The 16560-nt window shown below is 35.3% G+C and overlaps 2 protein-coding genes across 2 annotated transcripts; one reads left to right on the forward strand and one right to left on the reverse strand.

Moving 5' to 3' along the window:
• Window positions 1-205: 205 nt before the first annotated feature.
• Window positions 206-3035, forward strand: LOC114319213 (putative leucine-rich repeat receptor-like protein kinase At1g68400). Its single transcript, XM_028266221.2, has 2 exons — window positions 206-1542; window positions 2166-3035. The coding sequence occupies exons 1-2, from the start codon at window positions 258-260 to the stop codon at window positions 2801-2803; spliced, it is 1923 nt and encodes a 640-aa protein (XP_028122022.2). The 5' UTR covers window positions 206-257; the 3' UTR covers window positions 2804-3035.
• Window positions 3036-6147: 3112 nt separating this feature from the next.
• LOC114319205 (LOB domain-containing protein 22) lies at window positions 6148-9587 on the reverse strand. Its single transcript, XM_028266212.2, has 2 exons — window positions 8769-9587; window positions 6148-7224 (listed from the first exon to the last, which is right to left on the reverse strand). The coding sequence occupies exons 1-2, from the start codon at window positions 9539-9541 to the stop codon at window positions 7125-7127; spliced, it is 873 nt and encodes a 290-aa protein (XP_028122013.2). The 5' UTR covers window positions 9542-9587; the 3' UTR covers window positions 6148-7124.
• Between the last annotated feature and the right edge of the window lie 6973 nt (window positions 9588-16560).

Raw genomic sequence — 16560 nt, forward strand, 5'->3', positions numbered from 1 at the left:
GGTGTATATTATACCACTGCATTACAGGACCAGTGTTCAACCCTTAACAAATAAAATGTTGCCACGTCGCCAAAGTAAAACACCAAATAAGATGAACGCTCGAGATGTTTCCACGCTATCAAAACAACACATCATCCCCACAGTAAGCATTACAACTCATTTCACCATATCACAGTCTGTACATATATATAAATACACCAGTCGTGTTCCATTTTTTTTTTCCCCAAACAACCGAGAAGGAAAAACCGAGCGAGAAAATGTCAGTGAAGCCGAAACAGTTTTCTCTCTTCTCCACACTCATCACTTTCTGTCTCCTGTCTCTTTCTCGCTCTAACTCTAGCATTATGAACCCAGACTTCACCACTTTGCTAGATTTCAAATCCTCTTCAGACCCATCAAATTCTCTCTCCTCCTGGTCCACCGCCTCCTCTGATGACCCATGTTCATGGCTGGGTATCACTTGCGACCCCTCGACTCACCGAGTCACCAAACTCGTCCTCAACGATCTCAACCTCACTGGGTCAATCCAACCCCTCACTCTCCTCACCCACCTCCGCCTCCTCAGCCTCCACCACAACCGCCTCTCCTCCGCCCCCCAAAACCTCTCCTCTTGGCCCCAACTCAAGCACCTTTACCTCTCCCACAACCTCCTCGCCGGAAAATTCCCATACGGAATCTCCCACCTCCGCCGCCTCCGCCGCCTCGACCTCTCCCACAACCAATTCTCCGGCGTAATCCCGATCACCGAGTTGACTCAGCTTCCCCACCTACTCACCCTCAAACTCGAATTCAACTCCTTCACCGGAACCCTCAACTCCAGCGACCTATCTTCGATCTCAATTACAGACCTCAACGTCTCCGGTAACCGCCTCTCCGGCAAAATCCCAATTTCGCTCTCCAATTTTCCGGCGACTTCGTTCGCCGGCAACAAGAACCTCTGCGGCAAACCACTACCGTCCGATTGCCCGAAACCCACAATCAGGTTTAATCAGACGGCCAGGAGTGATTCTGTGGAAACTGGGGCTTCAGGGGAGAGAAAAAAGGGTTTAAGCAATCGGGTGGTGCTGATGATTATCAGTGTCGATGTAGTTGCAGTAATGGCTACGCTCGTGACAGTCACGTGCTGCTGTTATAAGAGGGGTTATAGAAAAAGAGAAGTAAAAAAGAGTGATGAGGGTGTAGTGAGAAGAGGTGGTGGTGTAGTGAGAGAGAGTGAAGAGATGATGATGGTGTGTTTTGAGGGGTGTAAGGGTTTTGGTAAGGTGGATGAGTTATTGAAAGCATCAGCTGAGATGTTGGGAAAAGGGAGTGTGGGGACCACTTACAAGGTTGTGATGGACGGTGGTGATGTGGTGGTGGTGAAGAGGGTGAGAAGGAGAGAGAGGAGGAAGAGGAAGGAGGTTGATGGGTTTTTGAAGGAGATTGGTGGTTTGAGACACCACCCTAACGTTGTGAGCCTTAGAGCATACTATTATTCCAAGGAGGAGTTGCTTTTGGTCTATGATTTTCTACCTAATGGAAGCCTACACTCTCTATTGCATGGTTTGTTCTTCTCTTCCCATTTCATTTTCATATGAATTGTTGTAGAACACTAACATACTACAAGTACAATCAATTTTTCAAAAAAAGTTTAATGTAGTGTGAAGTGTGAATCATGCAAAATGAATACACTATCTACTTGGAAAATATTTTCTTTAGTAATAATCATTAATCGATAATGCACAAAAATTTAACAAAATAAGTAGTGCACTAAAATTTTATGTCTTTATTTTTCTTGTCGTGTCCCAAATTAATAATTTTATATATTATTTATTATATAGTGTATCATCGCTACATTAATAATTAAGATGAATGGTTAGATATATAAATTAATAAAACATCACATGATAAATAAATTTTAGTAAATAAATGTAACTATCATTATATTGTTGGTTTTAAAAACTTTATCACAACATGATATGATATGTTAAAATAATTATTTTTGGGTAATTCTGTACAAATATGAATTGTATACAAAAAAAATTTAGGACAAATTATACTTTACCCCTCAACTGTGGGCAGTTATCCCTCTATTTCTAAACAAAAAAATTAGTACATTTGATCCTTTAATTTTTTTAATTTGTTTCAAAATCAACATTATGTGATACAATTTGAAATTGATGTAGGAAATCGAGGACCCGGAAGGACACCATTAGAGTGGACTACGAGGTTGAAACTGGCCTCTGGTTCAGCCCAAGGCCTTGCTTATCTCCATTCACACAACCACAACAACAATAACAAGAGGTCCAAGTTCTTCAATGGACACCTCACCACATCAAACATCATTGTCGACCAATTTGGCAACGCTTGTATCTCCGACATAGGCCTACACCAGCTCTTCCCAACACCAATCATCGACAACAACTATGGCAACAAATTTTCTCAGAAATGCGATGTTTATAGCTTTGGAGTAGTGTTGTTGGAGATTTTGACAGGAAAAATAGCGACATCAATTAGTGGAGGAGGAGATGTGGCGAAATGGGTTCGAGGGACAATGCGTGAGAAGGGGCTGTGGGAAGTGCTTGATTTTGAGCTGTTGAGGTACAGAGAGATGGAGGCAGAGATGGTGGCGCTCTTGGAAGTGGCTCTGCTTTGCTTGGCTGAGTCAGAGAGAGATCGACCGAAGATGGGTGTGGTGGAGAAGATGATTGAAGATATCATGAAAAAAGGTGGTGGTGGTGGTGGTGGTGGTGGTTGTGGTGTGTACTCAGATTCTTCTCCTTCTTCTCTGTCAGAAAGTACTCCCAACTTCACTAGTAGTTGATACCAGCCAGTGAGAGTTCACATTAATACATATGTAGTAGTTAGATATATAACTTAGAGTTGATTTTGTCGGACATATTGTTGTCGATGAGCATATTTGATGTTTCTTGACTATGAATTGTGTGTGAAATAAATTTTTTTTTTTTTTTGTGTTTTCTTGTTCTGTAATTGGAGTGCATATACAACACATGGTTAAATGAGCAATTTGTAAAAACATCAATTTAAACCCTGAATCACTAACAAGCTTAATTTCCCAACCTCTGAATTAGTTAAGGTCACATGGGAAGTGCTCTGTGTACCGAGTCAAACCACCACTGTACTCCGACTATTATTCAGTAATTATTAAATTTGATTTCAAAATTAATCATGATGGGTCAGACTAATAAATTAGATTGGTTTTCTTTTTTTTTCTTAAAATACAATTTATATATCTGACTTACTTCTAAGCGCAACGATTAAAGAAGTATTGTCAGTATCACTTCTAAGCGCAACGGTTAAAGAAGTATTGTCAGTATCACTTAGGAGTAGTTTGACATTCTCTAAATAATTTTTATTTTTTTTTATCACATCATCTCTTTATTTTTTGACATATTTTTTTTTATTATAAAAAATCAAAAAGTATATTTATTTAAATTATTCCAAACAACCCCTTAATTCTTATTTTTGACGAAAGCAAAACTCTCAACTCTTCATATGTGAGTTAAGAATTGCCTTCTTGATCAAGAAGAAACCTCAGACCTTCATAATCGGTCTTATGGGTGGTCTTTTTTATTTATTTATTTTATTTTTTATTTATTTATTTTTTAAGTAAAGTGGTATATGCTAAGGTAAATAGCGGATATACCGATCCAACTAAACGACCGACCCGAACCGATTCGCCGTATTTTGGACAGATGCGTGATGACGAGCTGACGGTTACAGATTGATTTTTTTCCAATCCCTGTAGTTTTGGACGGATGACGAATTTGAGATTCCTTTAGCCGCAATCGAACCGCCAAACCGTAAACATATCTAATAATTTATAAAACTTTGTATTTTCAATTTGTTTAGATATTTTGTTTGTATTTTCAATTAAAAAAGAGTTTAAAATATTCTGATAAAAAAAAATTTCAATTTGAATATATTTTTTGAATTGAAAATAAATGTATTATTTATCTATATTTTTTTATTTTAAAATCTAACTCTCAAAATAATAAATAAAAAAGATGATATATGCTGATTGATTTTTGTTTTAAAAAACAGATATAAATATAATAATACAGAGGCATACAATTTCTTCTACTGCTCTGTTCATGGTTTTGGTAGTTTGAATTTTTTTTTTTTGTATTTTAAGAAGCACAAATTGTAATACTTTATATGGATGAGGCATGCTGTGATTATAATATGTGGATGAGACATGCAGTAATTTTAATATTCTAAGGTCATGTTTGATTCACAAGACTAATAGTGAGTATTAATAATCCTATTAAATTAGTATGGTATTCACTATCCAATTGGATTAATATCCATTGGATTAATAATCCTAAACCAAAATGTTAAAACAAATATAGGATAATTGGGCCTACGGATTAATAATCCCAATCCCATGCTCTAATCCTCCCAATCAAACATGCCCTAAGGTTTCAAACTTTCTTTCTTTGGATGAGGCATGCAGTGATTGACTGTAATATATATTTTTTTAGGAAGTGCACAAGTTGAATTATATTCAAATTTTATAAAATTTGAAACCGCCAAACCGATTCGCATTAATCCGTTAATCCATCAATCTGCTCAATCCACATCCGTTGGATTGTGAGACGGATGCGGATTGATTTTCTTCAATTTGCCAATCTGGCGGACAAATGGCTGATTGGGGGTTCCGTGATCGACCTGCGCCCACCCCTAATATATGCGCACATGAAATTAGAAGTTGTTATACAAATTAATAATTATCTCTAATTTTACTTACTTACAGATATGACATTTTGTAATGAAATTTTAGTAATTAAAATGAGAATCATTAGAAAAATATGATGAGAATAATTGAACTACTACATATGTAAGCAAGAAAAAATTGTTAGTTTTTACTCTTTGAAATCTACCCAATTATGTAAACTATGATTTTAATGAATAAAAAAATAAAAATGGCGATACCCATCAACACCATAAATTACATGGATTGGTATGTGGAGGGCCCAGTTGCATATGGTTATAAGAAAGGTGGGTGGGGGTGGTGGAGATAGGATGATTTTAAATGGGGGTAGGTTTTAAATTTCCACAATAAATCAAGCAGGTAAGATGATTTACATAGACGACTAGCTGTAGTACACCATGTTGTTGAAAACAAAGTAATCTTTATTTTCTGTCACTTACCATTTCTGATAGCTAAATGTTATGCAAATAAATTTTTCATATAAAAGTCATAGAATGATGTAAAAATTATAAGCTACAATTATAAACTATAGTGACGAGTTTTTGACTTCTAGTGCATATATATAAATAAGTTACATATTATGTTTAAAATTTCAATGTTATAATAACCATTTTTTTTCATCATAATTTATTTATTATCTTATATGTCAATACTATATTAGTTTAATATATGCCATTACTCATACTTGCTAAGTTGCTACCAATACAGTGTTGATACATAACACTATTGATATGGTGGATGCAAAGCAGTTCAAGGCCATGACAACACCAGAAAAACTGAGGGACCAGAAGGAGAGGGAGAGGGAGAGGGAGAGGGAGAGGGAGAGGGAGAGGGAGAGGAAGAGGGAGGGAGAGAGAGAGGGAATAGAAACAAAAGAAGGGCCACAATGTCACAAGAATTGTGCATTCTTACATGATGTCAGATAGCCATATATTTAAGAGGAGCCAGTTTTTCTTTTAAGAGGTGGGGTTGGGTGTCAATGGGCTGGCATGGGGTCCTACAAGGGTTGGCCATTTTTGCCAAGTAATAGCTTTTGTGTTCTATATTGCACACTAGTCTTGCCATTGGTCCATGAAATCTTTATTGTGGCAATCCTTGTTTGGCCTCTATAAAATACACCCCATGAAATATAGGCTAAGTGTGCATACAGGTTCTAACAAAAAAATTCATGAACCAGCAATATTTTTGCCCAACCAATCTTCAAGCTTGTGTAAAAATGAATTCCCTAATGAATTTTTGCTTCATAGATAGCTTGCACTAGAAACTCTTTGTTGGCCCACTGAGTGCAATATACTCCAAGACTGCCTTTTATTTAATTTTCTGTGAATTTTTTTTGGTTAGTGATAATTTTTTTTTTTCTTTTTTGGGTCAATAAAATAGAGGGGAATATCAGATAAATGTGAAACAGAGAAATTAATTGTAAATCAATGGAATGCAAGTGAAGCATCTGTACAAATGTTTAATATTGTCCTGAATCAAGCACTAACAAAATATGTTTATGAAAACATTTCGAAACACTTCTGATCACCATTCAACTCATAACAATTCATGCCGTATGAGCTAGAGAAGACCAACTTGCACACTCATGAGATAATTAAAGCAATCATCATTTAAAAAAAGGAAAAAGAAAAAAAAGAACAAGAACAAGAAAAGTAAACAATCTCTCTGGCAAATTTGAATTTTGATTGCACTACAATGGGGAAAGAAAAAAAATTGTCTTGAAACAACATTGGCGAGGCAACCACACTCCTTTATCACGAGGAACTTGTAAGAAACTAATTGCTAAATTCAAAATGAAACATCCTGTTCAATACAAAATGAGTAGTGTAGAAAAAGAATTGCATCATCTAGGTTATTTTCTTTTCTATTCTAGAATCTGAACAACAATTCACAAAGAAAGTTACAGAAGAAAAAAAAAAATAAGGAAAAAAAGAAGAAGGAAGAAATGAATAGTAATATGAGAAAGAGGGTTGCTATGTATGGATTTTAACATTTTCTTTCACCTACTGCATTGTTTATTGTGTAAACAAAAATACTAGACATCTCAAAAATTTTACTAAAATTTTTACCAAATGTCTTACGTAAGTGTGGGATCTATATGAAAATCACATGAGTCACATAGTATGAGTCTCACACCTATGTAAGACATTTGGTAAAAATTTCGGTAAAACTTTTGAGACCTCTAGTATTATTCTGGTGTAAATCTATGTTGGAAGTGGGGAAAAAAAACTCTTAAAATTCAAGAAATGACGTATGGTCTTCCTGTGAGAAAATCTTCTTCCACTAATTCAATCATTACAATAGGAAAGGGAAACAAGAGAAGCGGTGTTTTCTTTTTCCACAAAAAAAAAAAAAAAAAAAAAAAAAAAAATGAAAAAAGAAAAAGAAAAATTCATATTCTAGCAGTAAATCAATCATTAGAATTGGTGAGTGAAAATAGATAAGCATTACCCTTTAGATCATGTTCTTGCTTCAGTTGGACTGATGAGTCGACTTCTTCTTTCAGCTCCCTGCAAGACAAACTTATATTAAAAAATGGCCCATAAGAAATTATTATTTGGAACATTATTGTCACTTTGTATATCATTAACACACATGACATGTATGCTAGCAAGATAGATGGGCTCATGCAAACAAGTAATCAATTGGCTTTGACACTTGGGATAATTAACAATAGCCAGTTATAAAATCACAATTCATGCTTAGGGTGGTAAAATGGCTATTGGATACACACCAACTATCATTCCAATGGCATACTTTTGTTGGGACCAAAAATAACCAAAATCAGAGGACTCTACTGAAATGCCCAAAAAATAGTAAATGTCCCTATAACTCCTTTATTGAGAACACGGAGTGCATGTGAGAAATCAATCAGGCAATATGAGCTGAATCATTCCTGGTGATAAGGGTGTGATCAAAATAAATGAGAAGAATTATCATTGTAGAAGAAGTCTTCTGAACAGAAAGTGAAGGACTCACAGTGACTATTGGTGAAACCAATTGAGAAGAAAAGAGGAGAAAGCAGAAAATCAAGGTTGACGGACTTGATTAAGGCCATATAGAGCTTTGTTAATCATACAAACAAATTGGGAATGCAATGAATTTGTGAAACCCTATGGTTGAGTAGACCTTTTCTTCCAAAATGCCATGGAGAAAATCACTAATTGAAGATGTCCAATGCCTAATAGCCTAGTTAATATGAAGGGCCAAACACCAAAAGATCCGAATGATGGGTTGCTTTGTCACTGGACTAAACGTATCATGGTAATGAATACCTTCTTCTTCAAGACACTCCTTGGCCACTAATCTAGCTTTATGTCTGGCTATAATAGCCTCAAAATTTCTTTTTAGACGAAACCCCACTTGAACCCAATAGCCTATTTATGAGAAGGCAGTGGAACGAAGGTCCAAGTACTCTACTTTCAAAGAGCCTGAAACTCCTCCATCATCGCAGCAAACCAGGCTTGGGATTTGAGAGCCTCAGTAAAAGACTTTTGTTTAGTAAGACAAAAAGAAGGAAAAGAAATAGAGGAAAGATTTTGATCAAGTAATTATAGGATGAAAATTTGGAGGTAGAGAAGAAGGGAGAGCAAGTCAATAAAAATAGAATTAATGGGAATAGATTGTGGAGGTGGCAAAGAGAAAGAAGGATGTTAAGCAAATATAGAAGTTAAACTGAAATATTGAAATAAAAGCTCTCTCAAATAGTTCATAGAACAACAATTTTTAGTCAAAATTAGCATTAACGAAATAATTCATATTGTCACCGTGTGACAAAGTCCAAATCCTAGCGCAATAAAGTTTACCCCAAAATTTTTCAAACTCGAAGTAAATCAGTTATTCAACTTATTTCGCATTCTATTTTTTTTTCCAAAAAATTATGATGTTTATAGTCACACCAATATTGGTTTAATTATATTCAATAATTTAACAAAATCTCAAGAAAATCCTCTACCATGCTTGCCCTTTGGATCTTTTGTTTCAAGCTCATCATCAATTATTAAAAAAAAAAGAAGAAAATATTGAATAACAGTGGCAAAAAAAAAATACAAACCTGTATTCAATTGATTCTTTGGACTCAAATGGAACAATAGGCTGTTTTTCATCAAAAATTCCAAGAAGTGGTTTGATAGCTTCCGATTCATTGACAAAAACTTGCTTACCGTTCACCCCCATCGACGAACACGAAGCTTCCACATCCACCTTAATTGCACATTGTCTCGCCACATCAAACCCTAACATATTATAACAATCTTCATCAAAAAACACCAACTCATCGTCTTCAATGCGTCGATCACAATCAGATCTTCGATGAGAACCCATCATTTGATTACACGTTGCATCATAACCACTCAAAGAATCAACATTAGGGTTTTCTTGTTCTTGCGCTGCGCGACACATGTTAAGATGTTGATGAACAAGCTCGAGTTCGGCCTCATATTGTTCAATATGTTTTTGTAATTGACAAATTCTCCTATAACAGCCGCCAACAGGGTCGATGGCACGTAGATTGGAGTGAGCTATGATTGACTTCACGGCGGTTTCTTGATCCCAAGGTTGAATATGTTTGAGAACTTTCATGATGTTGCCAACTCCAAAGAGCTTGTGAGCGTTGAGAAACTGTTTGTGTAGGTGTGCAGGGAAGTAGGGAGCAAGAGGGCAATTGGGTGCGCATTTTCTTCGCTGGTACTTGCACGCGGCGCAAGCTTGTGAGCCAGTGGTGGAGCCTCCTGGTCCAACCCTTGTGCTGGTATTTGTAGGAGTGTCGTTAATATTTGTGCTGGTGTTGGTGTTGGTGTTGGGGTTGTGATTGATGGTGTTGCTCATTTTTAGGGTTTGCTTGAAATTTTTCCGAGGTTTGCTGAAAAGAGAAAGACAGTAACTTGGGGGGGGGGGGTTGGGGGTGGTGGGTGGGGGGGGGGGGGGGGTGGTGGGTGGGTGGGTGGGTGGGTGGAGAGAGAGAGAGAATTTTATGAGATTTGGGAAGGGATATATGATGGGGTGAGAGAAATACGGGACGTGATTTTATAGGTTGTGTTCGAACTTTTGAACTTTCTTGGTTGGAAGTTTCCTTTTTTTTTTTTTTTTTATAACTTTTCTGTAACTAGATTTTTTTTTTTTTTCCAAGAAAATTGTTTTGATGTGTACAGAAAAATACCTATAAAAAATAATGTGTGATTTAGATTTATGAATCAATTAAAATGATAATTCTTTTATTTTGGTCATTGTGTCATTTAAGACTCTCAATTATTTCAATTAGTTCGATTTTAACTTTAAATTTTTGATTTTATATCAATTTGATCCAATTGATTACAATACTTAGCATTTTTTTATGAAAAATATACACATAAGTATCATGTGTCATATTCTTAAAAGTAAAAATTATAAACTTACACAATTTAGTGAGTTAATCTCAACTAACACTACAAGAATTCACACATTTGCCAACCACTTTTGCCGACTAAAAAAATTTTGATCGCAAAAAAATGACATTTGGCGACCAAATATTAATTAGTCGCGATTGATCTATATTTTTGGCGACCAAATATTATTGGTCGCAGAAGGTTATATTTTGGCGACCAAAAAATGAGTTGGTCGCAGAAAGTGGTATGCTTTTGCCGACTAACTACAAATTTGGTCGCGGAAGGTCACATTTTTTTTGGCGACCAAAAATTTGGTCGCCAAAAACTTATTTTCAGCAACCAAAAAAAATTAGTCGCCAAATTAGTACTTTTAGTGACTAATATTTTAGCCGCCATTGATTGAGATTTGGCGACTAAAAATATTTGTCGGTGAAGGTACTTTTTTTGCGACTAATATGGTCTTTTGGTCGACAAAAATTATTTTTTTCTTTGGCAACCAAAAATTTGGTCGCCAAAAACTTATTTTCAACAACCAAAAAAATCAGTCGCCAAATTAATACATTTAGCAACTAATATTTTAGTCGCCGTTGATTGAGATTTGGCGACTAAAAAGATTTGTCGTCGAAGATACCTTTTCTGCGACTAATATTTTCGTCGCCAAATATTAATGAATTTTTTTTATTTTTGATCTTTGCCAACCAAAAATGTGGTCGGCAAAATACTTATTTTTAGTGACCAAAAAACATTTTGTCGGCAATAAAGTTAAACAATTTAAAAAACACAGATTCATTTTTTGGTGGGAATACACTCTTACATTACCGCCTAATTTATTTTCTATCAATATGTAGATAGACCCAAACAAGTTCAGTTTCTTGCTCTCTCTGTCTCTCTCTCAGACTCACCATCGTTGATTCGCCGTTCACAGTCACTGTCGGTCTTCCACCGTCGTTCACCCTCGATCTTCCACTGTCGCGCATCATTACAAATCAAAGTGCAACAATGGTAACCTCTGTCTCTCTCTCTCTCTCTCTATATATATATATCTCTCTATATCTCTATACATACAAATATATGTGTAGCTAATTTTGAATTAGATTTAGATTTAGATTTCGATTTAGATTTCTTTCAATCTTGTTTTGAATTCTAACCTCCTTTGCTAATGGAATTAATTATTGTTCTCACCTCCTTTGCTAATGGACTCCTCAGAAGTCATTTCGTGAGTATATTCCTTCTCCACCATGAACAACCACCATCAGCCCTCTTTTCCCTTTTACCCCTGTTTCTCCCCCTCCCTCTCTCTATATATATACTACCTCATTTGCCACCAAGGCCACATCTAAAATCTATTAGCAAAGGAGGTTCTTCGCTTTGAGCGACGGGGGTTTCGAGGGAACTAGGGTTTTGTTCTTCACTTCGTTGCTCTTCTTCCAAGGGGGCGGCATGGATTTCTTCAAGGTCGGAGAGAAGCTTCTTAGCTCAGTTCGCTCTGCCCGATCTCTCGGCCTCCTTCCTTCCACTTCCGATCGTCCCTAGGTAATTAATCCCTCATTATGCTTATTTTACATACATATTTATGTGGGTTTGTATTTTGCTACATGGGTTTCTTCAGTAATGTAGTTTTTTGGGTACCCAAATTGAGTTAATGAACTTACAGCTAGTGTTGAATTTTGATCAACATCATCAGTGTTGACTTGGGTTTCTATTTTGCATATCGATTAATAGACTAAATTGAGCTGGTGAACTTAGAGGGAATTATGCATCTAATTAAAATTATCTTTTTATTTATTGTTTTATTTTTTACCTTGACTAGTGTTGATTTGGGGTTTGACTGAATTTTATTGGTTGGATTGGAAATTGGGTTCTTTACCTACTCCTCGAAATTCATCAGCAGATTAGGTCGTTTGGGTACACTTTTGTTACAGTTATGATAAGAGTGGTGTGCTTAGTAAAAATATGTGTGGCAACTCATGTGTTAGTATTACCTGCATCACTATGTCTTGAGGTATTTCAAAAAAAATTACCACAATTAATTTTCTCAATTAGCACATAGTTGCATGTAACTTCTTTGAACATGTAGACTTGAGGGAGCAGCTATTAGAAAAGCGAAACAGACGTAAATGAAATGAGGTGTAATGTGATGAAAAGAATATAAATGGCTTTTTATTTTTTTTATAAGAACGGATATAAAGTTGAGGCCATTTATTGGGGCTACTTATAATTTTTATTTATTATAAGAATTTGTGCCAAAGTATTCGGTGTAGCTACTTACATTTTATATGGCAAAAATACATTAAATAAGCTGAAAAAATTGATTATTGAAAAGTTGAGAGAAGGATGCTTTTAGTTTCTTCGTTATGATGATTAGCTTTCAACTTACGAGAAGCTATACTAAACAGACCCCTTATAGGTAGAGACATAATGATGAAACCAATTTAGGAATTGGATTCCATAAGAGAGAAAATGCTGAAATTAGGGATAAAAAGCACTTAGCTCAATAGATACAATCTCAAAATGTCACAAACTGATTATAATGAGCCTAAACCGCCTACTTGTAGACTAAAGACCCAACTAAGCACTTATGGTTAGCTCATGCACAACTGACCATTCTAATAGACAACTAAATCTTATTACATCACATTACTTGGAGGCTGGATTACAAGTTTTATTTTATTTGGTCGTGTGGTTGGAAGAGGGAATGAAAAGGGTTTGGTTTCAAAATTGAAAATATTTTTATTGTCTTGAATAGGTATTTAGGACAACTTAGAAAACATGACCTGTGAATATTAAAATTTCATCTTTAAGGAACCAAGACTATGACTGATAAAATAAAGAGTGAATTACACGAACCTTTCTTGATGTTTAATATGATTATGTCACACCCCTATGTTTTGACAAAATTACATTGATCCACCCTATCAAAAACAACTCTAACAAAAGTAATGAATTTATTATATTATCCTTTCTATCTAAAATGACTTTTTCGCATAATAAATTCCTAAATTACTGATTCACTTCTTGAGTAAACTCGGTGATTCCATGCTGTCATCTCCCTTTACCCAAACGCACCATTATCATCCCCATGAATGATGATAAGTGCAAAACACTGCCACCCACACTTCACGACCATAGCCTCACAAGACCATTGTCGCCTAATCTTTCAACTCTCTCTCTCTCTCTCTCTCTCTCTCTCTCTCTCTCTCTTTTCCGCTCTTCATCAAACCCAACCATCCAACATGACACCCATGCCACATGGCCGAAACAAAAACAACCAAATAACAAAACCATCTTTAGCAAGTGATCACACTATAACCATCACCACAACAATTACCATTGTTGTCTTCTACCACCATGCACCACCCATCACCACTCACTACATCCATGGACTTTGCCAATAATTTATTTTAGGAAACCAAAATGGTGTCTTATAGCTAACGATCTTATTTGCTTCAATCCATACCACCTTAAACATTGCAAAACACCCACGTTTGCTAGAACAAAATCCATCATTATAGTCATGGAATTGTCATGCTATATTCTCTCACCTAAAATTTTACATTGTTTCTTTAGAATTCTACAACTCTCTGCAACTTTTTTTCCAAATTTTTAATTTACTCTCCATTTTAAAGATTGATATAGGTGTAGAAAGATTAAACTAAATTACTTGTGGAATGAGATTTTCATTTGCAATTTAAATATGGAGGTTGTGGATCTTCTAATTCTTAAAAGAAGTATGGGATTCTTAGAAACTATGTACAACTTTTGTATTGGCATGTATAACAACCCAAGTGAGTTGGTTAGGTGGATTCTTGGAGTTTCAACTCCAGAAGGTCCCACATGAAGTGGGCTTGATTCCAGCTCGAGCTTGAGCACGTTTTTATTTTCCAAAAAGCTCCAAATTGCCTTGCTCGATCAGCGCTCAAGCGGGCTCTAGGTTTGGATCAATTGTTGACCTAATTAGGTCAATAATTATTATTTTTATTTATAAATTCATACCTGGTTTTCTTTGTAATATAAGGAAATGTACTTTGGAACATGTATGGTGATTTAACTGCATCATCTGGTATTGTTATTGAGATGTTCAACTTCTCGGCCTGTATAATGATCCGTATACTTTATATCAACCAGAAGATGCTTGGTCTTGTAAATTTTATTTCTTGGGGAAATTGGTTACAATTCTCAATTCTTTCTTTGCTTTTATACTCTGTTTCCCACATGTTGGTCTTTTTATTTTTGATTTTTTGGATTTTGCATCAGGAATGCAATTTCTGCTTCAATCATTCTAGGTTAAAATTCTTTTGGTTTTATTTTTTTTTGGAATATTTTATTGTTCATATCAATATTCAGTACTAGATATCATTTGTCAATAGTCAAAACTGGATATTATTAAATAATTGTTACAATTCTTTTCTTATAGTAATTATTGATTGGGGATTAATCATTGTTGCAATGTTTGATGTGTTCTGCTCTCTCTGACATCTTTTTATGCATTCATTACGTGGTTGGTTTTTTCAATGGACTTGTTACCAACATGGACACTTCCAAAGTGCATGTCCATGTCCAAACCAATGCTCATCGGACACTTCCTGACATGTGTTGGGCATATAGTCAAATGTGTTATATTATTATTTTTTTATTAGTTTTAGACCAAGACACACTTCTGATGCATGGGGGACACACATGTCCATTGCTTACACACACACACACGAAACACAGTACAAGTAACTTAGCCAATACAATGGTAAAAAGAAAAAAGAAAGTAACAATTTATACATATTAATCCTCTTCCTTTAAACTTTAGAATATAGTGTTGTGTTACAATTTTTATTATCTTTGAATGAAATATTCTTATATATGACATATAATAAATATATAAAACCATATATTTAGTGCGTGTCCGTCATGTGTCGTGTCTTGCATTTTTTGTAAATTGATGTGTTGGTGTGTTCGTGCTTCTTAGATTGTAATGCATTTGTTGTTCAGCATTCTTGTTGTTTTCATTTTTTTCTTGATACGAGTGTTTCAATGCTTTATAGGTGGTTGATGCTTATGCGTTGATTGGGGATGTTTCTGGTCTTGCTGAAAAGATACAAAGCTTCTTTATGCAGGAGGTTCTCTCAGTAACCCATTCTGTCTTGAAAAATATTTTGCAGGAGGTATGCTGCTGCATTCTATTATCAATTGAATTCATTACTGAAGCAGCTGGAGATAAACAAAGTGAAAAGAAACAATACTTGCATATCATTGTGTTTGTGTGTTGGTTTGGACTTCTTTGGGCCAGGTGTAGTTTGTCAGTCTGTAGATTTCCTTAAGAACAAAAGAAAGAAAACTGTATCCCGTCCCTCATCGCATAGTTGTCTCACTTTAGTGGGTCTTATAACTCTCCAGTCATCTTAGTGTTATGCCCTTCTGGAGGTAGTGCATGAGTTTGGACTTATTTTTGTTCCGATATGGTTTCTCTCTGTTTCTTTTATACTTCTTTAAGATCAAAGGACAGAAAAGTGTATTTGGCCCACATCCAGTAGTTGTCCCACCCTAGTGAGCCAATAAGTCTCCATCACTCTTTCGTGAGTCAGGCCCTTTTGGAGATAGTTTGTGGGTTTGGACTTCTTTGGCCTAGGCGTGGTTTGTGTGTTACATTTCCTTAAGATCAATAGAACCAAGTATATCATTATGTTTATCATTTTGATGCCACTGTATTACATGCAAAATTATAACCTTGAGTCATCTACAAGTGATGATCACCGTAAATGGAAATGGTAGAAGCGGAATATATGAATTATTTAATTATGTGAGCATATAGCCCTTGATGGAGTGGATAATTAAATAATGGTTGAATGACACACACACACACACACGCAGACACTTTTTCATTGAACGACATTCTCACTGAGATACTATTTAAATTTGGCAGGATCTGAAACCTTCCAATATGCAAAGTAGTAGGTATTACTTTTATGTCTCTGCATACATTGTTTGGTTTTAGCATAAACCATGCTAGTTCTGATTTAGTTTTTAAATATTTTCCAGTTCCAGACTTACCTACAGTGATCTATGCCATCAAATACCTGAATCCAAGTTTAGGCAATGTTTATTGACAACACTAGCTGCCCTTTTTAAGTTGATGAGTTCATATCATGCAATCATGAGCTTTCAACTAGCGGATAAGGTAAAAACTATCGTCATCACTGTATTAGGGGTCATTTGGTGTTAATTACTCTGTTTATATTGTAGATTGTGATTATATATATATATATATATATATATATATATATATATATATATACATTTCTACTTTGTCTACAAATTTTAAAATTCTCTTACTAAATCATTTGTTATCATTGGTACATATCAGTTCACTGTCTGTGCTGATTCAACTGATATTAAACATTTTCTAGCTATTGCTGCTTGTGAAATTTGGTGCTGTAATTGATCTGTATCATATCAGTCATGCTAGGAACACAGAGTTTTGTGTCCCATTCCATG

The sequence above is a fragment of the Camellia sinensis genome, chromosome 13, assembly GCF_055761805.1.
Source record: "Camellia sinensis isolate YWXY chromosome 13, ASM5576180v1, whole genome shotgun sequence".
Lineage (NCBI taxonomy): Eukaryota > Viridiplantae > Streptophyta > Magnoliopsida > Ericales > Theaceae > Camellia > Camellia sinensis.

What these genes read in the sequence shown, in the direction of transcription:
- LOC114319205 (XM_028266212.2), bottom strand. Translation starts at nt 9,541, where the DNA reads ATGAGCAACACCATCAATCACAACCCCAACACCAACACCAACACCAGC. An exon ending in AAAGAATCAATTGAATACAG is followed by an intron (nt 7,225 to 8,768) that starts GTTTGTATTTTT and finishes TTTGTCTTGCAG; the next exon opens with GGAGCTGAAAGAAGAAGTCG.
- LOC114319213 (XM_028266221.2), top strand. Translation starts at nt 258, where the DNA reads ATGTCAGTGAAGCCGAAACAGTTTTCTCTCTTCTCCACACTCATCACT. An exon ending in CCTACACTCTCTATTGCATG is followed by an intron (nt 1,543 to 2,165) that starts GTTTGTTCTTCT and finishes AAATTGATGTAG; the next exon opens with GAAATCGAGGACCCGGAAGG.